This window comes from Oncorhynchus kisutch, linkage group LG25 (assembly GCF_002021735.2).
Source record: "Oncorhynchus kisutch isolate 150728-3 linkage group LG25, Okis_V2, whole genome shotgun sequence".
Lineage (NCBI taxonomy): Eukaryota > Metazoa > Chordata > Actinopteri > Salmoniformes > Salmonidae > Oncorhynchus > Oncorhynchus kisutch.
Genome location: NC_034198.2, coordinates 29,722,279 through 29,743,470, shown reverse-complemented (window position 1 = coordinate 29,743,470; position 21,192 = coordinate 29,722,279). Strand labels below are relative to the sequence as shown.

The following is a 21,192-nucleotide window of genomic DNA, read 5'->3' as shown; positions in this document are numbered from 1 at the left end:
TCAGTAGAAATACATTTTTAATCTACAAATCATTAACACTAAATATTCTAACTTTGATTGAGTGATAAAAGTTGGACAGTCAAGGCCTTCCTGTTCAGCACACACATAATTCAACAACCTAAAAAATATAGCACTGTGAAAGGCCCTTTACTGACATAAAACAACTATTTAACTAACTCATTTGATTGGCACTGTGAAGTAGTAGTTGCCATGCTCTTCCTACCACACCCCATCAACTTTTACATTGAGTCAGGTGTGGAGGAGGAGAGGGCCGTGGTAGAGAGCATCATGGTGTGGTCCGTGGGTCCGTGTGTCGTCCCCAGAGGGGTGGGATGTTTTAATATTGTCTGCAGCTGTCACAGTGAAGGATTTGACATCTCATCTGTTCTCCCCCATCTAGACTGTATCAAGATTAACTGTACTACCAGTAAGTAAAGACTGCTCATATTTAATACTCTACCTCCTTTGTTAATACTATTTTACTGTTACTCTTTTATCTGTATTCACAATGTTGTTTTATCATGAATGTAGATCCCTCTTTAAACAAACTACACCTATATAGGCCTTATTTTATTTTTTATTTTTATTTAACCTATATTTAATTAAAAGGGTTTATGAAGTTTTTATTAAGCCTTATATTTTGTTGTTTGTTTAAATTGTGACCTGAATGTATGTGATCTCAATGTGTGTGCCAGAAAGTAGACTATTTAGGTACAAGATATATAGATGTCATATGTTTTACATTATGATTTCAGACCAATTTGACAAAGATGTGCAATATTCCTTCTTTTTTTCCCCAACAGCTAATGGTGAAACAATCACATTGCCATTATGATTCCAATCAATTTCCTATACCTTGGATATACATATTATGTATGATATAGACCAGTACAGACCAGTGCATAGCATACAGACCATTTCATGGGAGATAATGGACTGTGCATTATAGTATGTTCTGGGCCTCAGTCAGGCAGTGTGAATCTGCATCTGCTGTCCTACAGAAAACTAACTGCTGGAGAAGGGGTGGGAGAAGGTAGAGGATGCATGGGGGGATAGAGGAAGGAGAGGGAGGGAGAAGGCAGAGGATGCATGGAGGGATAGAGGAAGGAGAGGGAGGGAGAAGGCAGAGGATGCATGGAGGGATAGAGGAAGGAGAGGGTGGGAGAAGGCAGAGGATGCATGGAGGGATAGAGGAAGGAGAGGGAGGGAGAAGGCAGAGGATGCATGGAGGGATAGAGGAAGGAGAAGGAGGGAGAAGGTAGAGGATGCATGGAGGGATAGAGGAAGGAGAGGGAGGGAGAAGGTAGAGGATGCATGGAGGGATAGAGGAAGGAGAAGGAGGGAGAAGGCAGAGGATGCATGGAGGGATAGAGGAAGGAGAGGGAGGGAGAAGGCAGAGGATGCATGGAGGGATAGAGGAAGGAGAGGGAGGGAGAAGGCAGAGGATGCATGGAGGGATAGAGGAAGGAGAGGGAGGGAGAAGGCAGAGGATGCATGGAGGGATAGAGGAAGGAGAGGGAGGGAGAAGGCAGAGGATGCATGGAGGGATAGAGGAAGGAGAGGGTGGGAGAAGGCAGAGGATGGCATGGAGGGATAGAGGAAGGAGAGGGTGGGAGAAGGCAGAGGATGCATGGAGGGATAGAGGAAGGAGAGGGAGGGAGAAGGCAGAGGATGCATGGAGGGATAGAGGAAGGAGAGGGTGGGAGAAGGCAGAGGATGCATGGAGGGATAGAGGAAGGAGAGGGTGGGAGAAGGCAGAGGATGCATGGAGGGATAGAGGAAGGAGAGGGAGGGAGAAGGTACAGGATGCATGGAGGGATAGAGGAAGGAGAGGGAGGGAGAAGGCAGAGGATGCATGGAGGGATAGAGGAAGGAGAGGGAGGGAGAAGGTAGAGGATGCATGGAGGGATAGAGGAAGGAGAAGGAGAAGCCAGAGGATGCATGGAGGGATAGAGGAAGGATAGGGAGGGAGAAGGCAGAGGATGCATGGAGGGATAGAGGAAGGAGAGGGAGGGAGAAGGCAGAGGATGCATTGAGGGATAGAGGAAGGAGAGGGAGGGAGAAGGTAGAGGATGCATGGAGGGATAGAGGAAGGAGAAGGAGAAGCCAGAGGATGCATGGAGGGATAGAGGAAGGAGAGGGAGGGAGAAGGCAGAGGATGCATGGAGGGATAGAGGAAGGAGAGGGAGGGAGAAGGTAGAGGATGCATGGAGGGATAGAGGAAGGAGAAGGAGAAGCCAGAGGATGCATGGAGGGATAGAGGAAGGAGAGGGAGGGAGAAGGCAGAGGATGCATGGAGGGATAGAGGAAGGAGATGGAGGGAGAAGGCAGAGGATGCATGGAGGGATAGAGGAAGGAGAGGGAGGGAGAGGCCAGAGGATGCATGGAGGGATAGAGGAAGGAGAGGGAGAAGCCAGAGGATGCATGGAGGGATAGAGGAAGGAGAGGGAGGGAGAAGGCAGAGGATGCATGGAGGGATAGAGGAAGGAGAGGGAGGGAGAAGGCAGAGGATGCATGGAGGGATAGAGGAAGGAGAGGGAGAAGCCAGAGGATGCATGGAGGGATAGAGGAAGGAGAGGGAGGGAGAAGGCAGAGGATGCATGGAGGGATAGAGGAAGGAGAGGGAGGGAGAAGGCAGAGGATGCATGGAGGGATAGAGGAAGGAGAGGGAGGGAGAAGGCAGAGGATGCATGGAGGGATAGAGGAAGGAGAGGGAGGGAGAAGGCAGAGGATGCATGGAGGGATAGAGGAAGGAGAGGGAGAAGCCAGAGGATGCATGGAGGGATAGAGGAAGGAGAGGGAGGGAGAAGGCAGAGGATGCATGGAGGGATAGAGGAAGGAGAGGGAGGGAGAAGACAGAGGATGCATGGAGGGATAGAGGAAGGAGAGGGTGGGAGAAGGCAGAGGATGCATGGAGGGATAGAGGAAGGAGAGGGAGGGAGAAGGCAGAGGATGCATGGAGGGATAGAGGAAGGAGAGGGAGGGAGAAGGCAGAGGATGCATGGAGGGATAGAGGAAGGAGAGGGAGGGAGAAGGCAGAGGATGCATGGAGGGATAGAGGAAGGAGAGGGAGGGATGGGTTGGAATTAATGAGGAGCCCCCAACATGGCAGTCAACAGTGATTTTTCACACTCTGTTGTCTCTAATTACCAGCCTTGATGACGCTCCTAAATTCAAACAGACTGATATAAAACGCATGCTTGGAAACAGAGGTATTTTAGCCACGGATGATTTCCCCCTGTTCCCTTGTTTTCAATCTATTTTTTTTTTTTTTTTACCTTTCTCTCCATTCTTCATTCTCTTCTTGTATTTTATTTTCACCTTTCTCTCTGTTCGTCATTCTCTTCTTTTCTTTCTTTCTTCCCTCAGTCTATCTTGGCGCCTGGTAAATTGATGAGGCTTTTCAAAGCGAAGAGGAAATACGGAGTGTGATGTTATTATTCTCATTAACCTGCCTCACAGAGCAGAGAGAAAGGGATGGAGCGAGTAGGACTGCCAGGAGGGAAGGAGGGAGGGAAGGAAGAAATAAGGGATGTAGTGGAATGGAGCGAGGTGAGAGGGAGGTAGGGATGGAGAAATGGATAGGGTAGGGAAAGAGAGAATAGGACTGCTAGGAAAGAGGGTGGGGGGGGGGCAGAGAAAGAGAGAGAAGGAGTGTGGAGCTACAGAGGCTACATTGCAATACTTTAGGAGGAAACTTGTCCTTGTCCTTGTATTTATAATTCAGGGACATTGATGAATTAATGATGGAAGAAGAGTCCTCAAGAGTCAGAAAAGATGAGCCGTTCTTTCCTGTGCTCCGTACTGCCTGATGCATACACACTATATCTCTAGGGTTTACCTTCACTTCCATCACTCTCCTCCACTGTTATGGAGAAACACACTCCCAACAACATAACATAGTAAGGTCTGTCTCCTCCATCCAGATTGTCTTCATCCATTCTGCATCCAGTCCTCTTAGTCTGGCTGGAGGTACGGCTGAGTCACACGAATGGATGCAATATTTGATAGGGTACATTTGAATTTATATCTGGAGGCTGGTTTCATAGCAAGGTCTGTGTATAGGGGCATCAAAAATAATTCACATTATAAATGGTTTGCAACAACAGTTAGGCTATTCTATAGCATTACCCGTGAATTCCAATGGTGATTTTTAATACCTATTTCTATGCTAAATAGCATTTAATGCAACTAAGAATTCTGCATGCATTTTGTACATTGTGTATGCAAATTGATTGTAAACATTCCAACATTCCATACACTCTCCGTCCTTAAGCACAGTGCTAATTTGTGGAATCACAACTACAGTATAATCTCTGCAAACATTGAACATCAAACACACCTGTAGTGCCTTCCACACATATGTATTCTTGTACATACCAATACATTCCCATCACTAAACAAATCTGTCCATAGATTGTCTTTATTTCAAATACAGCACGTGGATCTAGTGCCATGTCTCTGTGTAGGTAGCTAATCTAAAAAAAATTCTTCACATACATACACTATAGCAGAAAAGGAAATGGGTAGTGGAGTTATATTCTTTAGTAAATCATTTTGTTGATGCATTTAAAGCAGCAATCAGCAGTTGTTGGTCTTATAAATGAATGATATATATCCATTGATTCTTGAAAAATATAACTTATAAATGACTCATGAGCTTAGTTCAACTGTTGTACCCCATCAGAACCCAAAGTATAAACTTGTTTTACTCCAATGTTTGTTAACAAAGTAAATGTAAACAAACACACTTCAAAACATGGTTAAAACTATAATCTATAATTGTGGACGGTCAGTCTTTGCATCCATAGCTGTGTCTATGAGTCTATGAATTGGAGAGTGGTTACATTTCGCCAGCCTCACCCCTCAACTTTTTACCAAAACAGGGGCGGGGATTGATTGTTATTGTTTCAGCTGCTGATGGCCACTTTAAAGTTCTTGTTCTCTCTCTCTCTCTCTCTCTCTCTCTCTCTCTCTCTCTCTCTCTCATTGATGCACACATATTTCTCAGTGTTTGTTTTGTGTAGCTAGAACAGAAGGGTTGTATGGTTATGTGAAAAAAAACAGTTTGCTGCTTTATAAGTAAACATACTTTGATTTAAAACTCTAAGTCTGTGTTTACACAGGCAGTCCAATTCTGATCTTTTGCCCAATTATTTGTCTTTTCAACAATCAAATCAATTATTTTACCAATCATTTGGCAAACTATCATAATTGTGCTGCCTGTGTAAATGCAGCCTGAGGCACTTAGATCAAATGATCTCCACCTGAATAGCAAGAGTCACTGAAGCTCGTTTGGCACAACCACTGTTGACTGGCACGTTGACTTCAGAAATAAGCCATGCGTGTCTGTGTTTGGCACACATTATTCAGAAATGATGTGAGACATGACTGTGTGATGCCAGCGTTTGGGAATGCACGAATGGATGTAGATATTCATCCTCAAGAATAAAATAAAGAAAAAAGTGAAGGAGAGAAAGAGGCTCCTTGCGCCTAATTGGGTCTGAGGAAAATGTTTCATTTCCATTCCTGAGAAGAAAAGCACCAAACACCAATGCAGCTTTACAACTCTGTTCTAGCTACATACACTTACCATCTTCTACTTGGACAGTAACCGTTCCACTTCCAAGGATTGTTTTTCCATTTTTTACCAGGTCATTATTTTTTCACTCCTTATTATTTTTTAAACCACTTAATTATTTATTGCGTTAATTAGTGTTGTCAGTTTGCGGCATCTTGGTTCGGCTTTGTGGAAGAATGACATGTTCAGAACAGACTCAAAGAAAAAACACACACAGCACAGAAAAAACACATCACTGTCAATTAAGGGTCTTCGGCTCCCTTCCCTCGGGCGTCCTCAGCTCTGCCCGAAGAAACCGCTGCCACTTCAACTTAAACACTGTTAACATGCACTGACTGACGACAAGCTAAAAATACACACACACACACACACACAGATTGGCTTTTTTGGTTTGGTTCGTGTTTAGTTGTTGTAGTATTGATTTGTTACAACTTGGTATGTGTAGGATGATGTAATCACCAGTAACTTAGTAGAAGCTGATAATAATGTTGTTTCTTTCCTAAAAACAGTTCTGAGGCTGTAAGAACATAATAACTATGTGGATAAATAAGCAAGAATACCTTAAACTCACTAAAACAAAAGACAATCTCTGTAAATGCAACATAAATATTATTTAAACCTGTCTTAAAACTCACTGGTTGACTGTTCAATTAGTGTTTTCCGTGTCTCTGTATAAGTGCGTGTGTTTGTCTTTCTGTGTGTGTGTGTGTGTGTGTGTGTGTGTGTGTGTGTGTGTGTGTGTGTGCATGCGTGCGTGTGCGTGTGTGCGCGTGGAGAGCAAATTAGATGCAGTCTGGTTTCCTTCCATGGAGATGTGACCCATATGACCTCCAGTTCTCTCTTAACCTGTCTAGCGGAACCCCCCTGCAACAGCCAGTGAAAGGTCACCACCAAGCCACAGAAAAACGCAGCCATTTTTTCCAGCCAAAGGGAGGAGTCACAAAAAGCAGAAATAGAGATAAAATTAATTACTAACCTTTGATGATCTTCATCAGATGACACTCATAGGACTTCATGTACATGTATGTTTTGTTTGATAAAGTTCATATTTATATAAAAAAATCTGAGTTTACTTGGGGCGTTACGTTCAGTAGTTCTAAAACATGCAGTGATATTGCAGAGAGCCACATCAATTTACAGAAATACTCCTAATAAACATTGATAAAGACACGACTATTATACATGGAACTTTGGATAAACTTCTTCTTAATGCAACCGCTGTGTCAGATTTTTTTTTTTACTTTCCGGAGAAAGCAAACCATGCAATAATCTGAGTACTGCCTTTAGACTACAAAGCAGCCAAAAAGATACCCACCATATTGGGTAGTCAACATTACTCAGAAATAGCATTTTAAATATTCACTTACCTTTGATGATCTTCATCAGAATGCCCTCCCAGGAATCCCAATTCCACCATAAATATTTGATTTGTTCAATAATGTCCATCAGTTATGTCCAAATATCTTCTTTTGTTAGGGCGTTTGGTAAACAAATCCAAAAGCGCGTTCAGGTCGTGCCGATCGTCGGAGGAAAAGTTTAAAAAGTTCAGTTACAGCCCGTAGAAACATGTCAAACTAAGTATGGAATCAATCTTTATCCATCTTTAATCTGCCATATGAGTTCTGTTATACTCACAGACATCATTCAAACAGTTTTAGAAACTTCAGAGTGTTTTCTGTCATAATTTACTAATTATGGCTGAGTAGCAGGCAGCTTAATTTGGGCACGTTTTTCATCCAAAGAAAGAAGTTAATTTCCGTTACACTTTACTTTGAAAAGCACTCGTGCACCACCATTCTCTTTCACACACACACACACACACACACACACACACACACACACACACACACACACACACACACACACACACTAGGGTAGAATACTGTCCCGGTATTTAAAAAAAAAATCCATCCAGAGAATAAATCCCCTTTCTCCCGGGGTAACCTGGTATTTCCCACCGAAACCGCAAGTGTCATTCAAAAGCATTATAAATCATAAAAAGATGTCTGGATTTGTTTAGAGCTTTGATCAGCATGAACATTCCAACCTGATGCTACCTGAGCCTGATGAGTCATATATTAAATACATTGAATGAGCCCATGCCCAAAAAAGCCCAAAGGATTGTGTCGTTATCCAAATACATGATATAAGCTACTGCACATTACACGGGACAGAAAAACATAAAAGCCCATAGATGTAGCTAGCTATATGCTCTCTTGGGTAAATACATTAAACTAGCTCCAGTAGGCTAATCTTTTGATTGTGAACTGTATTACTGTACTGTATTGTACTATATCAAAAGAGGCTGCAGAGTGGAGAATGGCTCATAATAATGGCTGGATTGGAGTAACATGGTTTTCATTGGTTTGATACCATTCCATTCATTATACTCCATTCCCTCTAATTATTATGAGCAGTTCTCCCCTCAGCAGCCTCCACTTAACCTCTAGCGTCGAGCAATCCCGTATCCGGGAACGTAATTATAGCCTCAAGCTCATTACCATAACGCAACGTTAACTATTCATGAAAATCGCAAATGGAATGAAATAAATATATTCACTCACAAGCTTAGCCTTTTGTTAACAACACTGTCATCTCAGATTTTCAAAATATGCTTTTCAACCATAGATACACAAGCATTTGTGTAAGAGTATTGATAGCTAGCATAGCATTAAGCCTAGCATTCAGCAGGCAACATTTTCACAAAAACAAGAAAAGCATTCAAATAAAATCATTTACCTTTGAAGAACTTCGGATGTTTTCAATGAGGAGACTCTCAGTTAGATAGCAAATGTTCAGTTTTTCCGAAAAGATTACTTGTGTAGGAGAAATCGCTCCGTTTTGTTCATCACGTTTGGCTAAGAAAAAATCAGAAAATGCAGTCTCTACAAAGCCAAACTTTTTACCAAATTAACTCCATAATATCGACAGAAACATGGCAAACGTTGTTTAGAATCAATCCTCAAGGTGTTTTTCACATATCTATTCGATGATAAATCATTCGTGGCAGCTGTGTTTCTCCTCGAAGCAAACGAAAAATACACGCAGCTGGAGATTACGCAATAATTGCAATGGAGGACACCAAGCGGCCACCTGGTAGATGTAGTCTCTTAAGGTCAATCTTCCAATGATTTGCCTACAAATACGTCACAATGCTGTCGACACCTTGGGGAAACTAAGCTCATTCGTGACCCATACACAGCCATATAAGGAGACATTGGAACACAGCGCATTCAAAATCTGGGGCACTTCCTGCATGAAATTTCATCTTGGTTTCGCCTGTAGCATTAGTTCTGTGGCACTCCAGACAATATCTTTGTAGTTTTCAAAACGTCAGAGTGTTTTCTTTCCAAAGCTGTCAATTATATGCATAGTCGAGCATCTTTTCGTGACAAAATATCTTGTTTAAAACGGGAACGTTTTTTTTATCCATAAATGAAAAGAGCGCCCCCTATATCCAAGAAGTTAACTGTATTATATTGACAGGAATTACGCATATCGTTCAAACCATGATAAAGCAGATGAGAACCTGCGATTCTGGTGCAGCACATGCTGCATACAAAGTTACCGGTATAGGCAAAAAAAACATGTTTTATTTTTTAAATATAATAGGGCATCGTTGTATAACTAGTAGGCTGACTCATATACAGTATAGCCTACTTTTCATAATATTTCCCCTGATGTTATTACTAACTCTTCTTCCTCTCTCTATTGTTGCTTCATTCCTTCCATGCTTTCAACAGTTTCATTGTCCTTACTTTCATCGTTCTAATGACATCCTTGAATAATACAGGACTACAATTAGATGCAGAAGGCTTTCACTTCTCTTCATGAAGATTGAATGGTTATGGGGCTGAATAAATAACTGTTATAACCTACCACCATCGTGAGCTCGCTCTTCTTTCATACTCCCCGTGAGTTCTATTGGCTGCTGGATTTAACGTTCAACAAACAAGAGCTTGCGTTCCTCTTCCATTAGTCTACTGGTATAAGAAATGCAAATAAAATTATGTCCAGCAAGCCATTCTAGTCTAGCGTTTCCTGCATGGGACTCCAAGAGCTAAGGAGCCTTTTTTTAAGGAGAGGCCAGCGGAGCACAGGTGTGTGGGTATTGTGCAAGAGACAGAGACTTCAAGTTACAAGTTTATTATGCATAACCCATCATTAATTAGCTAAATATAAGGCATAATGTTAATACAGTATTGAATGTATTACCTGGAAGAGGTAGGCTAGGCCTGTATATTGCTATATAACCGAGTGGTAGGCTGTTTTAACACTGTACAGCTGCAATGAAAAATGAATGACTCTTTACAATAAAAGAAGGTGACTCCCGAAAGCCAGAAGGAGATGGGTAAATTAGTTACACATTTGGTCTTTATATTACTGTATCAAAGGCTATGCCGCAGCAAATGTAGGCCTACCTGTCACAAGAAAAAAAACCTTACCATGATGAGATCTACATGCACTGTGAACTGCGCTCTGTACTGAGATGGGCTGTCTGTCCCCACCCTGAGCTTTGATTCATCATGCAGAGGCCGTAGAGAAGCCACATTTAGACATTGCATATCATTTAACAGTTCCATTTTACACCATGCTGTTCATTCTGTTCATATAAATAATTTATTATAATTTACCAGTTTCTCGCAGTTATTTATCCCGGGAAAAGTGAGTGGTTTTGGGCGTTAAATCCCAGTAAATCTTGGTTACCGGGTTCCCGCCATTCAGCACAACCCTAATGGGGACCAGGTTCATCCCAGTCAACCCTTTTACGGCTATTTATTTCCTTTCCTCTTTCTCTGCAATCTTCAAAGCCTGAACGCCTCAATGTGTATGCAAATCACAGGCAGCCGGAGCACTAGGATATTATACTCAATCTCAGAGGCGCCGTTTTGCTTTGTAAGCACTAAACACCCCACCAGGGCCGGGGAGGATAGAAACCAGGCTCCTGGAGAATGGGATTAGGAGTGAGGGAGAGGGGGAGAGGGAGCGATATATGAAATAATGGGATGGAGGGATGGAGTTCGGGCACTTGAAAGGATGGATTGAGCTTTGCCTTCCATGCCTCTGTCCTTGTGGCCAAGATAATTGAAAGAAGAGAGAAAACATTTAGGAAAAAGAGGGGGGAGATGTTTCAGGAGGATAGATGTTCCTTGTATTGACACACTGTAAAAGTCTTGGGTCGAAGGTCAAGTAAGATATCTCATAGCATCAAATTGCCCAATGTTGGGACACAGAATCTGAAACAATGTGGCTTTATGAGAAAACTGAATGATCGGTGTTCCAACTGGATCTACTCCAGCCTCTGATTCTGATCCTGTACAAGCTTATTGTCTTCTGTTTGATTCAATCTTATTGTCTTCTGTTGAGGAGAGGAGTGATTCATATTGTGCCAGATGGAAGGAGATCATTTAAAATACACTGACTGTGATTCCAGCTCTGACTTTGAGCATGTTGATTGTGTGTGTGTGTGTGTGTGTGTGAGTGTGTGTGTGTGAGTGTGAGCGTGTGTGTGTGCGTGTGTGTGTGTGTGTGTGTGTGTGTGTGTGTGTGTGTGTGTGTGTGTGTGTGTGTGTGTGTGTGTGTGTGTGTGTGTGTGTGTGTGTGTGTGTGTGTGTGTGTGTGTGTTCGTGTATTTAATTAGTGCACATCAAATACATTTAGTGTATATACTCTGAAACTCTTAAATGAAGGAAATGAGACATAGTCACAAAGACATTTTCCTTTCTCTTCACATCCATTATCTGGTAACATGTCCTGGCTTGCCATAAGACGTAGTCCAGTGTCCTCACTGGGTTCCTGGTGATGAGTTAGGGGAGATAAGGCTTTGTTCTCCTCAGCCCTCAGTAGGACATATTCTACTATGGGAACTGTCTTTCCTCCTTAATGCTTTTTAATTCATCATTCATGAAGTGGGAATGCAATGCAGTGTCTTCACTTGGTCCAAACTACATATTTAAATATAAAACAACAAGCTTCAATAGTATTTTCCCTATATAACTACATTGGAGTTCCTACTCCCCAGAAGCTCTCATTATTTAAAAAAGAGCATTACATACATTTACATTTGAGTAATTTAGCAGACACTCTTCTCCAGAGAGACTTACAGTTAGTGCATCCATCTTCAGATAGCTAGGTGGAACAACAACCACATCACAGTCATACTAAGTACTTTTCTCCTCAATAAAGTAGCTATCAGTGAAGTCAGTCCTACTAGGAAAAGACAAGACACAAGTGTTAGTTTAAAAAAATATATTATTATTAAAAAAGTTATATAGTGAGGTAGTCACTATGTTGTAAAAATATCAGACTTAGGCATTGAATGGGATGCCAAACCTCTGGTAGGCTTGCTGGCAACATCAGTTGTTTTAACACATCACTTGTTCTTCAAGGCACAGTTGCCTCGCCATCAGCCATAATGTCATGTACTCAGTTAGATGTCCCTCTTTAGAGAATCCCCTGGAAGGTTCTTTCTGGTAACATCATTGGGCGGTTTTCTTTTTTCCCCCACAGTTAGCCATTATGCAGCTATGACATCAAATCAAATCAAATGTATTTATATAGCCCTTCTTACATCAGCTGATATCTCAAAGTGCTGTACAGAAACCCAGCCTAAAACCCCAAACAGCAAGCAATGCAGGTGTAGAAGCACGGTGGCTAGGAAAAAACCTAGGAAGAAACCTAAAGAGGAATCAGGCTCTGAGGGGTGGCCAGTCCTCTTCTGGCTGTGCCGGGTGGAGATTATAACAGAACATGGCCAAGATGTTCAAATGTTCATAAATGACCAGCAGGGTCAAATAATAATAATCACAGTAGTTGTCAAGGGTGCAACAGGTCAGTACCTCAGGAGTAAATGTCAGTAAATCCCTCCTCAAAAAATCACAGTCCTTATTTCCTCCTGGCAGCGTACTGTCCGGCTTCTATTCATTAACAAGACACTTCCCTCCCTGCCTCACAGTTACAGTGTTCAAACTAGCACCTTGAATAATGTTTACTTCATGGTTATGATTTTTTTGTTGTTTCCCAACATCATTATTTACAATTCGTCTGATTGAGTGAGGTGTTTTTCGTGATCACTATTATTTTTTCCTCAACATCATTATTTACAATTCATTTTTATTGAGGTCAGACACAGCAGAATAAGGTTTGAAATGCCATTTACCGTTAAACTAATCAAGATGGAGTTTGTTTCTCTCTGTCTTACCCTTATGTATCGCCAAGCTATGCAGCATTGGGGTGGAGCTTTACTGCCCCCTAGTGGCATTGTTATTAATCGCACACTCATAGAAAAACAATGACTAAAATGGGTATCCAATTCAAAACAGTGTTCCGTGATTTCTGCGATTAGGTAGATGAGGTGTTGTTACACCTAATGACGTGAGAGACAACCTGAGGTGGTGTTGTGTGGGTCATTAAATATGTTCTGTTTTATAAGTATTCTTTTACTCAGTCCTCTCTCTCTCTCTTTACCCCCCACCCCCTCCTCCCAAACACACCCTGTCACTGCACTAACTCTGGTGTCTCTTCTCCCCGTCTCGAGGTGTGTGTGTGTTAACCAGTGTTTGGGCTGTCCTACAGGCAAGGGTCCAGAGACCATATTTGCTGGTCAGAACCTGAATGATAACGAGTGGCACACGGTGCGTGTGTTCAGGAGGGGAAAGAGTTTGAAACTCACCGTAGATGATCTTCAACCTGTAGAAGGTACAACCTCCCTCTCTCTAATTCAATGTCTATGTTTTATATGAGTGTGATACTTTTCAGGACAGTCCTTGGGCCCCTTGTAGGTAAGACACACAGTTTGACTATGGACTAGATCAGACAAAGTTGGATCTAGTCCATAATGTCTGATATACAATCAATCATTTCGGGGCTAGTTTCCCAGACAGAGATTAAAACTAGTCTTGGACTAGAAAGATATTTCAATGAATATTCTCCATTGAACATGCTTTGTAGTACAGTATTAATCTTAATCTGTGTTGGGAAGCCGGCCCTGTGTGTATAACCCCATTGTATTTCACATACCTTTCTACTAGTGGACAAGTGTGGCTCCAGACCTTTAGGAGGTGAGAGTGGCATGTGTCCTGCTGGAGACATGAATGACCTCCCTCCACCCATGTCTCCCCCCTCTCACCCTCCCTTCTGTCAATCAAAAGGTCAAATGGCAGGTGACCACACCCAGTTGGAGTTTCACAACATTGAGACGGGTATCGTGACGGAGAAACGATTCATGTCCATGGTGCCTTCCAACTTCATAGGCCACCTCCAGAGCCTCTCCTTCAACGGCATGGCCTATATAGGTAGGTAGCCCAGAGGTTAGGGAGGTGGACCAGTAACTGGAAGGTCAACGGTCCATGTCCTGGGCTGGCTGTTGGAAAAAGTGGGACTGAACTGGCTACTGGAGGTTTTCTTGTGTCGGATCACTAATACTAATAATGTTGTGCCCTTAACCCCAGAGGTGTGTATGAGGCAAAAAAATATACTTACAGTATCTATTCTATTTTTCCTGTAGACCTGTGTAAGAACGGTGACATTGACTACTGCGAGCTCAACGCCATGATCGGCTTCAAGAACATCATTGCTGATCCGGTCACGTTCAAGTCACGGTCGAGCTATTTGGCTCTGACCACCCTGCAGGCCTACTACTCTATGCACCTGTTCTTCCAGTTCAAGACCACCTCGTCAGATGGACTCATACTGTTCAACAGCGGGGACGGAAACGACTTCATCGTGGTTGAGCTGGTCAAGGGGTAGGTTGTCAAGACATACTGTAGGTTAGTCATTCATATTGAAGGATTGGGCGGGTTGTGTGTGTTTGTGACTTTGGAGTGTGTGTGCGCAGGTGTGCACGAGTGTGTGTCTGCATCATTATTCATGTGAATGCCTTCTTCCAGCTACCTGCACTACGTATCAGACCTGGGGAACGGAGCTCACCTGATCAAGGGCAACTCCAACAAGCCCCTGAATGACAACCACTGGCACAACGTCATGATCTCACGAGACACTAACAACCTCCACACCGTCAAGATCGACACCAAGATCACCACCCAGACCACCATGGGAGCCAAGAACCTGGACCTGAAGGGTAGGCTTTCTGGGGCTTGGGGTTTATGTTCTCAACATACTTTATACTCTGACGGAGGTTGGCACTATTGTTATTGCGTTGGGGTACAGTGTCTCAGAGGAGCCAATTGACTGTTCCTGGTCTGCTGTTTGACAGGGTTAGTGGATGTTTTTTAAAGAAGATCAGAGGAGAGTAAAATCAATGTTACATTGAACTATGAAGTTATCTATCAATGGAATTACTGTATCACAAGGCCCATCACTATACACTGTACAGGCACAGTGCTATGTTTCTAGTCTAGAACTGAGAATATGCCTTAAAGTATGCCTCTCTCAAAAATATATATATTTTTTTACATCCGGGAACAGAGACATACTTTAAGGCATATTCTCAGTTCTAGACTAGAAACATAGCACTGTGCCTGTACAGTGTATACAGTTTATATCAGTAGCTATTATTCTCCACCAGGGGTCAGTGATTCCACACTAGTTCACTGTGTTCTACTGAACAGCAACGCATCAATATTTCTGTTCTTTACCGTTGTCATTCTGAATAGTAGAAGGAATGCTGGTTGTATTATAGACACCAGTTATCACCTCATCAGTGATATATTAACCCTTCCTGTCCATTCGTATGCCCCCTCCTATGTACTTACTTAATCCTAAAATATAAGGTTTCAGTGAGAGAGCACCACTGTTGCCTATCTACTGCTTGCTTGGAGATTGGGTTCCTTGACAGGCCACTATCTTTTTCCTACCCTGTCCTTCACAGGTGACCTGTATATTGGTGGCGTGGCCAAAGAGACGTACAAGGAGCTTCCCAAGCTGGTGCACGCCAAGGAGGGCTTCCAGGGTTGCCTAGCATCGGTGGACCTGAACGGACGCCTCCCGGACCTGATGTCGGACGCCCTGGCATGTGTGGGCCAGATAGAGAGAGGCTGCGAAGGTAAACACACACACACACACACACACACACACACTAGGGTGGCCCGTCCTCTTCTCTCTGTTCCGGGTGGAAATTAATTGATAACATTAAGTGATTTGATAATAATCAAATCAAATCATAGTCAAAGTTGTTGTTACTGTGACATTGTGAATGTTTTCCTCTCAGTCATGTTTATTTTCACATGGTTTTAAAATACAGACAATCAACTTGAGGGTTTTTTGCAATTTGATTTGACATCGGTGATCTCCTCTCTAAGAAGACTTCTGCAAGGCATCTTTGCTGGTTACAAATTGAGGAAACGTAGACAATAACTTGCCTGAAATAAAGTGTATTACACATTCTAATATCCTCCAGCCTTCTAAAGGGGAATATATTTTGGTCTCACATTCTTTGGATGTAGATCATCTACAGATGGTCACACTATCAACAAACTTTCTCAATTGAAGTGGCTATGAAAGAACCATTTTCTTTCCACACAGCAGAAACACACCTTCGCTGATGCTGTTACCTCTGGCCTTTCTTCACGGCTTCACGCTCTTTCCCATCATCCTCTCACCTAACTCATTAACAGACCTTTGTATACTTCTCAATGATGTGAACACTCCCCCCCCCCCCCCCCCCCCACCACACACACACAGAGACACCAACACGGTCATGTACACCGACCCACACACCGAAGCAACAATATCAACACCCTTTGGCACATCATCTACCATGTTAACATCCATCAAGTATGTTGGTAGGCTGTTAGAATACATCAAAAGCTGCCAGTCCTTCTTTTGGCTACAGGATAATCAGATTACTGTCGCTAACAACATTTTGTATTGTTAGTGTTATCCCATTCTACTGCACTGCTCTGCAGTCCCCCCCCCCCCCCCCCCCCCCCCCACACACACACACACACACACACACACTGTGTTCCTTGCATGCTTAGTCTGAGTGTTTGCCAGGAGCAATCCTCTTGAATTATGGATGAGAATTTTGTTGCATAAATGAATATAATTTGACCTTCGTCTGCATTCCAAATAACTCCCTAACCCCTGTATAGTATACTACATTTGATCAGGCCCCATAAGGCTCTGGTAAAATGAATTACACTATATAGTGAATAGGGTGCCATTTGGGACACAGCGTTAGCATTGTGTTTGCACCACTTTCAAAGTCAATATTTGATGTATTTGTCAACGTCCTTCTCACTTTGGTTTTCATTTCACATTTCAAAATATCATCCTCCTCCACTCTTTCCCTGTTCTATTTTTCTATGTATGTAAGGACAATACTATGATTTTTGTCTCTCGCTGTTTTAACGTCATTGTTGTTTTTTTGTACCCAGTAAACTCGGGTAGCTTAGGAAACTGTTCCACAGAACTGCAACAGATAATAATAATACAGGATATTACAGGTATAATATTCTGTAGTAGAGTACAGGATAATACAGGTATAATATTCTGTAGCAGAGTACAGGATAATACAGGTATAATATTCTGGAGCAGAGTACAGGATAATACAGGTATAATATTCTGTAGCAGAGTACAGGATAATACAGGTATAATATTCTGTAGCAGAGTACAGGATAATACAGGTATAATATTCTGGAGCAGAGTACAGGATAATACAGGTATAATATTCTGTAGCAGAGTACAGGATAATACAGGTATAATATTCTGTAGCAGAGTACAGGATAATACAGGTATAATATTCTGTAGCAGAGTACAGGATAATACAGGTATAATATTCTGCAGCAGAGTACAGGATAATACAGGTATAATATTCTGTAGCAGAGTACAGGATAATACAGGTATAATATTCTGCAGCAGAGTACAGGATAATACAGGTATAATATTCTGTAGCAGAGTACAGGATAATACAGGTATAATATTCTGTAGCAGAGTACAGGATAATACAGGTATAATATTCTGCAGCAGAGTACAGGATAATACAGGTATAATATTCTGCAGCAGAGTACAGGATAATACAGGTATAATATTCTGTAGCAGAGTACAGGATAATACAGGTATAATATTCTGTAGCAGAGTACAGGATAATACAGGTATAATATTCTGTAGCAGAGTACAGGATAATACAGGTATAATATTCTGTAGCAGAGTACAGGATAATACAGGTATAATATTCTGCAGCAGAGTACAGGATAATACAGGTATAATATTCTGTAGCAGAGTACAGGATAATACAGGTATAATATTCTGTAGCAGAGTACAGGATAATACAGGTATAATATTCTGTAGCAGAGTACAGGATAATACAGGTATAATATTCTGTAGCAGAGTACAGGATAATACAGGTATAATATTCTGTAGCAGAGTACAGGATAATACAGGTATAATATTCTGCAGCAGAGTACAGGATAATACAGGTATAATATTCTGTAGCAGAGTACAGGATAATACAGGTATAATATTCTGTAGCAGAGTACAGGATAATACAGGTATAATATTCTGCAGCAGAGTACATGATAATACAGGTATAATATTCTGTAGCAGAGTACAGGATAATACAGGTATAATATTCTGTAGCAGAGTACAGGATAATACAGGTATAATATTCTGTAGCAGAGTACAGGATAATACAGGTATAATATTCTGTAGCAGAGTACAGGATAATACAGGTATAATATTCTGTAGCAGAGTACAGGATAATACAGGTATAATATTCTGCAGCAGAGTACAGGATAATACTTAAGTGAAAATACCTGAGAAGCCGGTGTTTGGAGGTTATATTGAAACAGGTGTTGTTGGCAAACTGGGTTGCGGACATATTCAAACAATGATTTACATATTTTCATTCAAAACATTATTTTGAATAATTTATTCATACTATTTCATCCTTCCACAAGATATAGTCCCGACACACAAATCCAAGGTTGCTACCCAAGCCGGCTGGTTGTTTGTTCTATTGGTTCGGTTGCCAGAGACGCGACCCAGTTGTTCAGTCTTTTTGTTCTGTATCTATGGATGCGACCTAGTCATGTGTTCTAAATGTTCCATTGCCATACTGGCTGGCAACGTTCTTATCCCTTGCTTGCTAGCTCACAAATTACAGCTAAATAACTTACAGTCACGTCAAACAGTGCAGCCAGAATAGCAGCAAAGTAGATGCATTTGTTTAATCTGTTTTCTAGTGACATTTATTTGGATACATCCATAGCGATGGGCTAATGAGGCGCAATTTCGCCTGGCGTAGAAAATGCGCTCTCTCATCAGGACACTTGTTCAGAGGAGCTAGCCAACAACACAGCTAACACACTCACTTCAAACTGAAGCTATAAAGACCGCAAACTAGCTGCACTTCGTTCCGTTTGACCTGTTTTCTAATGCTAGTTCTTTGCATATATCCATAAAAATTATGCTGATTCATGATTTCGACAGGCAAAGAAATGCTGCCTTCCTGTCTCTCATCCCGAATCCCGACACGTTCATTACTATGGGACATCTGGAGATCGAATTAGAATATTGAAACAATGTTGCAAATGTTGGAGAGACAAACAACAAGGTTTATACAAATCTCTGCTGTTGTAAATGAAATGCTTGTCTAAAAGAAATGTGAGAAAATGTCTAGATGCATTTTATAGTGAAGATCAAGTTTATAAATTGCCTGGCTGGGCTGATGAGACAGTGGATTGCACAGTCAGATGGAACATAGTAAATAGGCATTTTAACATTATAGATTTAGCCGGTGGTGACTTGTGGACTAGACACCGGCTGGAATGCGGTTTTAACCAATCAGCATTCTGGATTAGACCCAACAGTTATACTTGTCTGCAGCAGAGTACAGGATAATACAGGTATTCAAGCTTCCAAAGGAAGATACACAATAGGAATAGACACAGAGTGGAACAACTCTGTGTAGGTCTGAATGACTAAATCAAATCAAAGTTGATTTGTCACGTGTGCCGAATAGAACAGATTTCCAGTTGTTGTATTATTATAGTTTGTATTTTATTTGAGTATTAAACCTCCCCCACCCCACCTCTCTTCAGAGCACACACATATATGTTTTTGTTTCTGCAGCTTTTTTGCTACATATACATACAGTTTACATATCACACTTTACATATACATTCTACATACGTGGTACTTTTATATATACAGCAATCCAATCACATAGCAATAATACATTACGGAACATGTGATTGTATGTCTACTAAAAGTACATTTCCGCCACTTCCTTCACCTCAAAGAACCATTAAAACGTATCCACTTGTAATGACCAGACATTCTCTTGCTTTTATTCTCCTCTTATATTTCTGAATTCATTCAAGGCTATTTCTCCACGAAAGTGTTTCGCTAAATCATTCAGCACATTCTCTCCTTTCTGCTTCCTCCTACAGGACTTACTTGACTTGTTTGTTACTTTGTCTCTCTGTCATCTCTCCATCTTCTCCTGTCTCTATCTGTTTCTCTCTGTTAATACAATCTCTGACAACATTTCAGTGCTTTACTAACATCTGGTATATTTTGCCTTTTCCTTTCCTTATTGTTTCGCTGACTTGATCAAGTTTCACTGATGAAAGCTGACTTGCAAGGTAGATAGCTTCTGTTTGTTTGATACAGACCGCCCCAACCGTCCACAAACCCCAAATCCCAACCCCACACCCCCCAACCCTCCACAACCACCACTTCCACCTCTCTTCACATCCTCACCCCTCCATAACCATCACTTCCACCTCTCTTCATATCCTCACCCCTCCACAACCACCACTTCCATCTCTCTTCACATCCTCACCTCTCCACAACCACTACTTCCACCTCTCTTCACATCCTCACCCCTCCATAACCATCACTTCCACATCTCTTCATATCCTCACCCCTCCACAGCCACCTCTCCACAACCACCACTTCCACCTCTCTTCACATCCTCACCCCTCCACAACCACCACTTCCATCTCTCTTCACATCCTCACCCCTCCATAACCATCACTTCCACCTCTCTTCATATCCTCACCCCTCCACAACCACCACTTCCATCTCTCTCCACATCCTCACCCCTCCACAACCACCACTTCCATCTCTCTTCACATCCTCACCCCTCCACAACCACCACTTCCACCTCTCTTCACATCCTCACCCCTCCACAGCCACCCCTCCACAACCACCACTTCCATCTCTCTTCACATCCTCACCCCTCCACAACCATCACTTCCATCTCTCTTCATATCCTCACCCCTCCACAACCACCACTTCCATCTCTCTTCACATCCTCACCCCTCCACAACCACCACTTCCATCTCTCTTCATATCCTCACCCCTCCACAACCACCACTTCCATCTCTCTTCACATCCTCACCCCTCCAACTCAACTCAGGGTGTTACATCACTTCCATGTCATAAGGAATGGGCTTCAGCCCCATAGGGAATACAAGGCTCACTCACCTGTCCAATCCTAAACCGACCCCTAGATCCTATACCTCTGAGAGGATTTGACAAATGTTAGCAACATAGCTCCACCTTGCCCTCTGATAGGCTAGTTGGAAGTTTCACCAAGTTTCCTATACCAATGAAATACTCTCGGATTTCCACAAGTGCATAGGGTGTAGGGTCTAGGGGACGATTCGGAAGTGGACCCCCACCACAATCTTGTATGACAGCCT

General features: G+C 42.2%; 1 protein-coding gene across 29 annotated transcripts in view; it reads left to right on the top strand.

Moving 5' to 3' along the window:
- The window catches only part of LOC109878858 (neurexin-1a), a 586,328-nt gene that overhangs the window by 270,224 nt on the left and 294,912 nt on the right, over positions 1–21,192 (top strand). For 22 of the 29 annotated variants that reach the window (XM_031805050.1, XM_031805056.1, XM_031805039.1 and 19 more), the window contains 6 exons: positions 401–427; positions 13,157–13,279; positions 13,732–13,875; positions 14,088–14,325; positions 14,470–14,660; positions 15,411–15,584. In XM_031805050.1, the coding sequence (XP_031660910.1) occupies positions 401–427; positions 13,157–13,279; positions 13,732–13,875; positions 14,088–14,325; positions 14,470–14,660; positions 15,411–15,584 (897 nt within the window). The remainder of the gene's footprint in view (positions 1–400; positions 428–13,156; positions 13,280–13,731; positions 13,876–14,087; positions 14,326–14,469; positions 14,661–15,410; positions 15,585–21,192) is intronic. The other 7 variants (XM_031805049.1, XM_031805047.1, XM_031805057.1 and 4 more) reach the window with 1 other exon arrangement.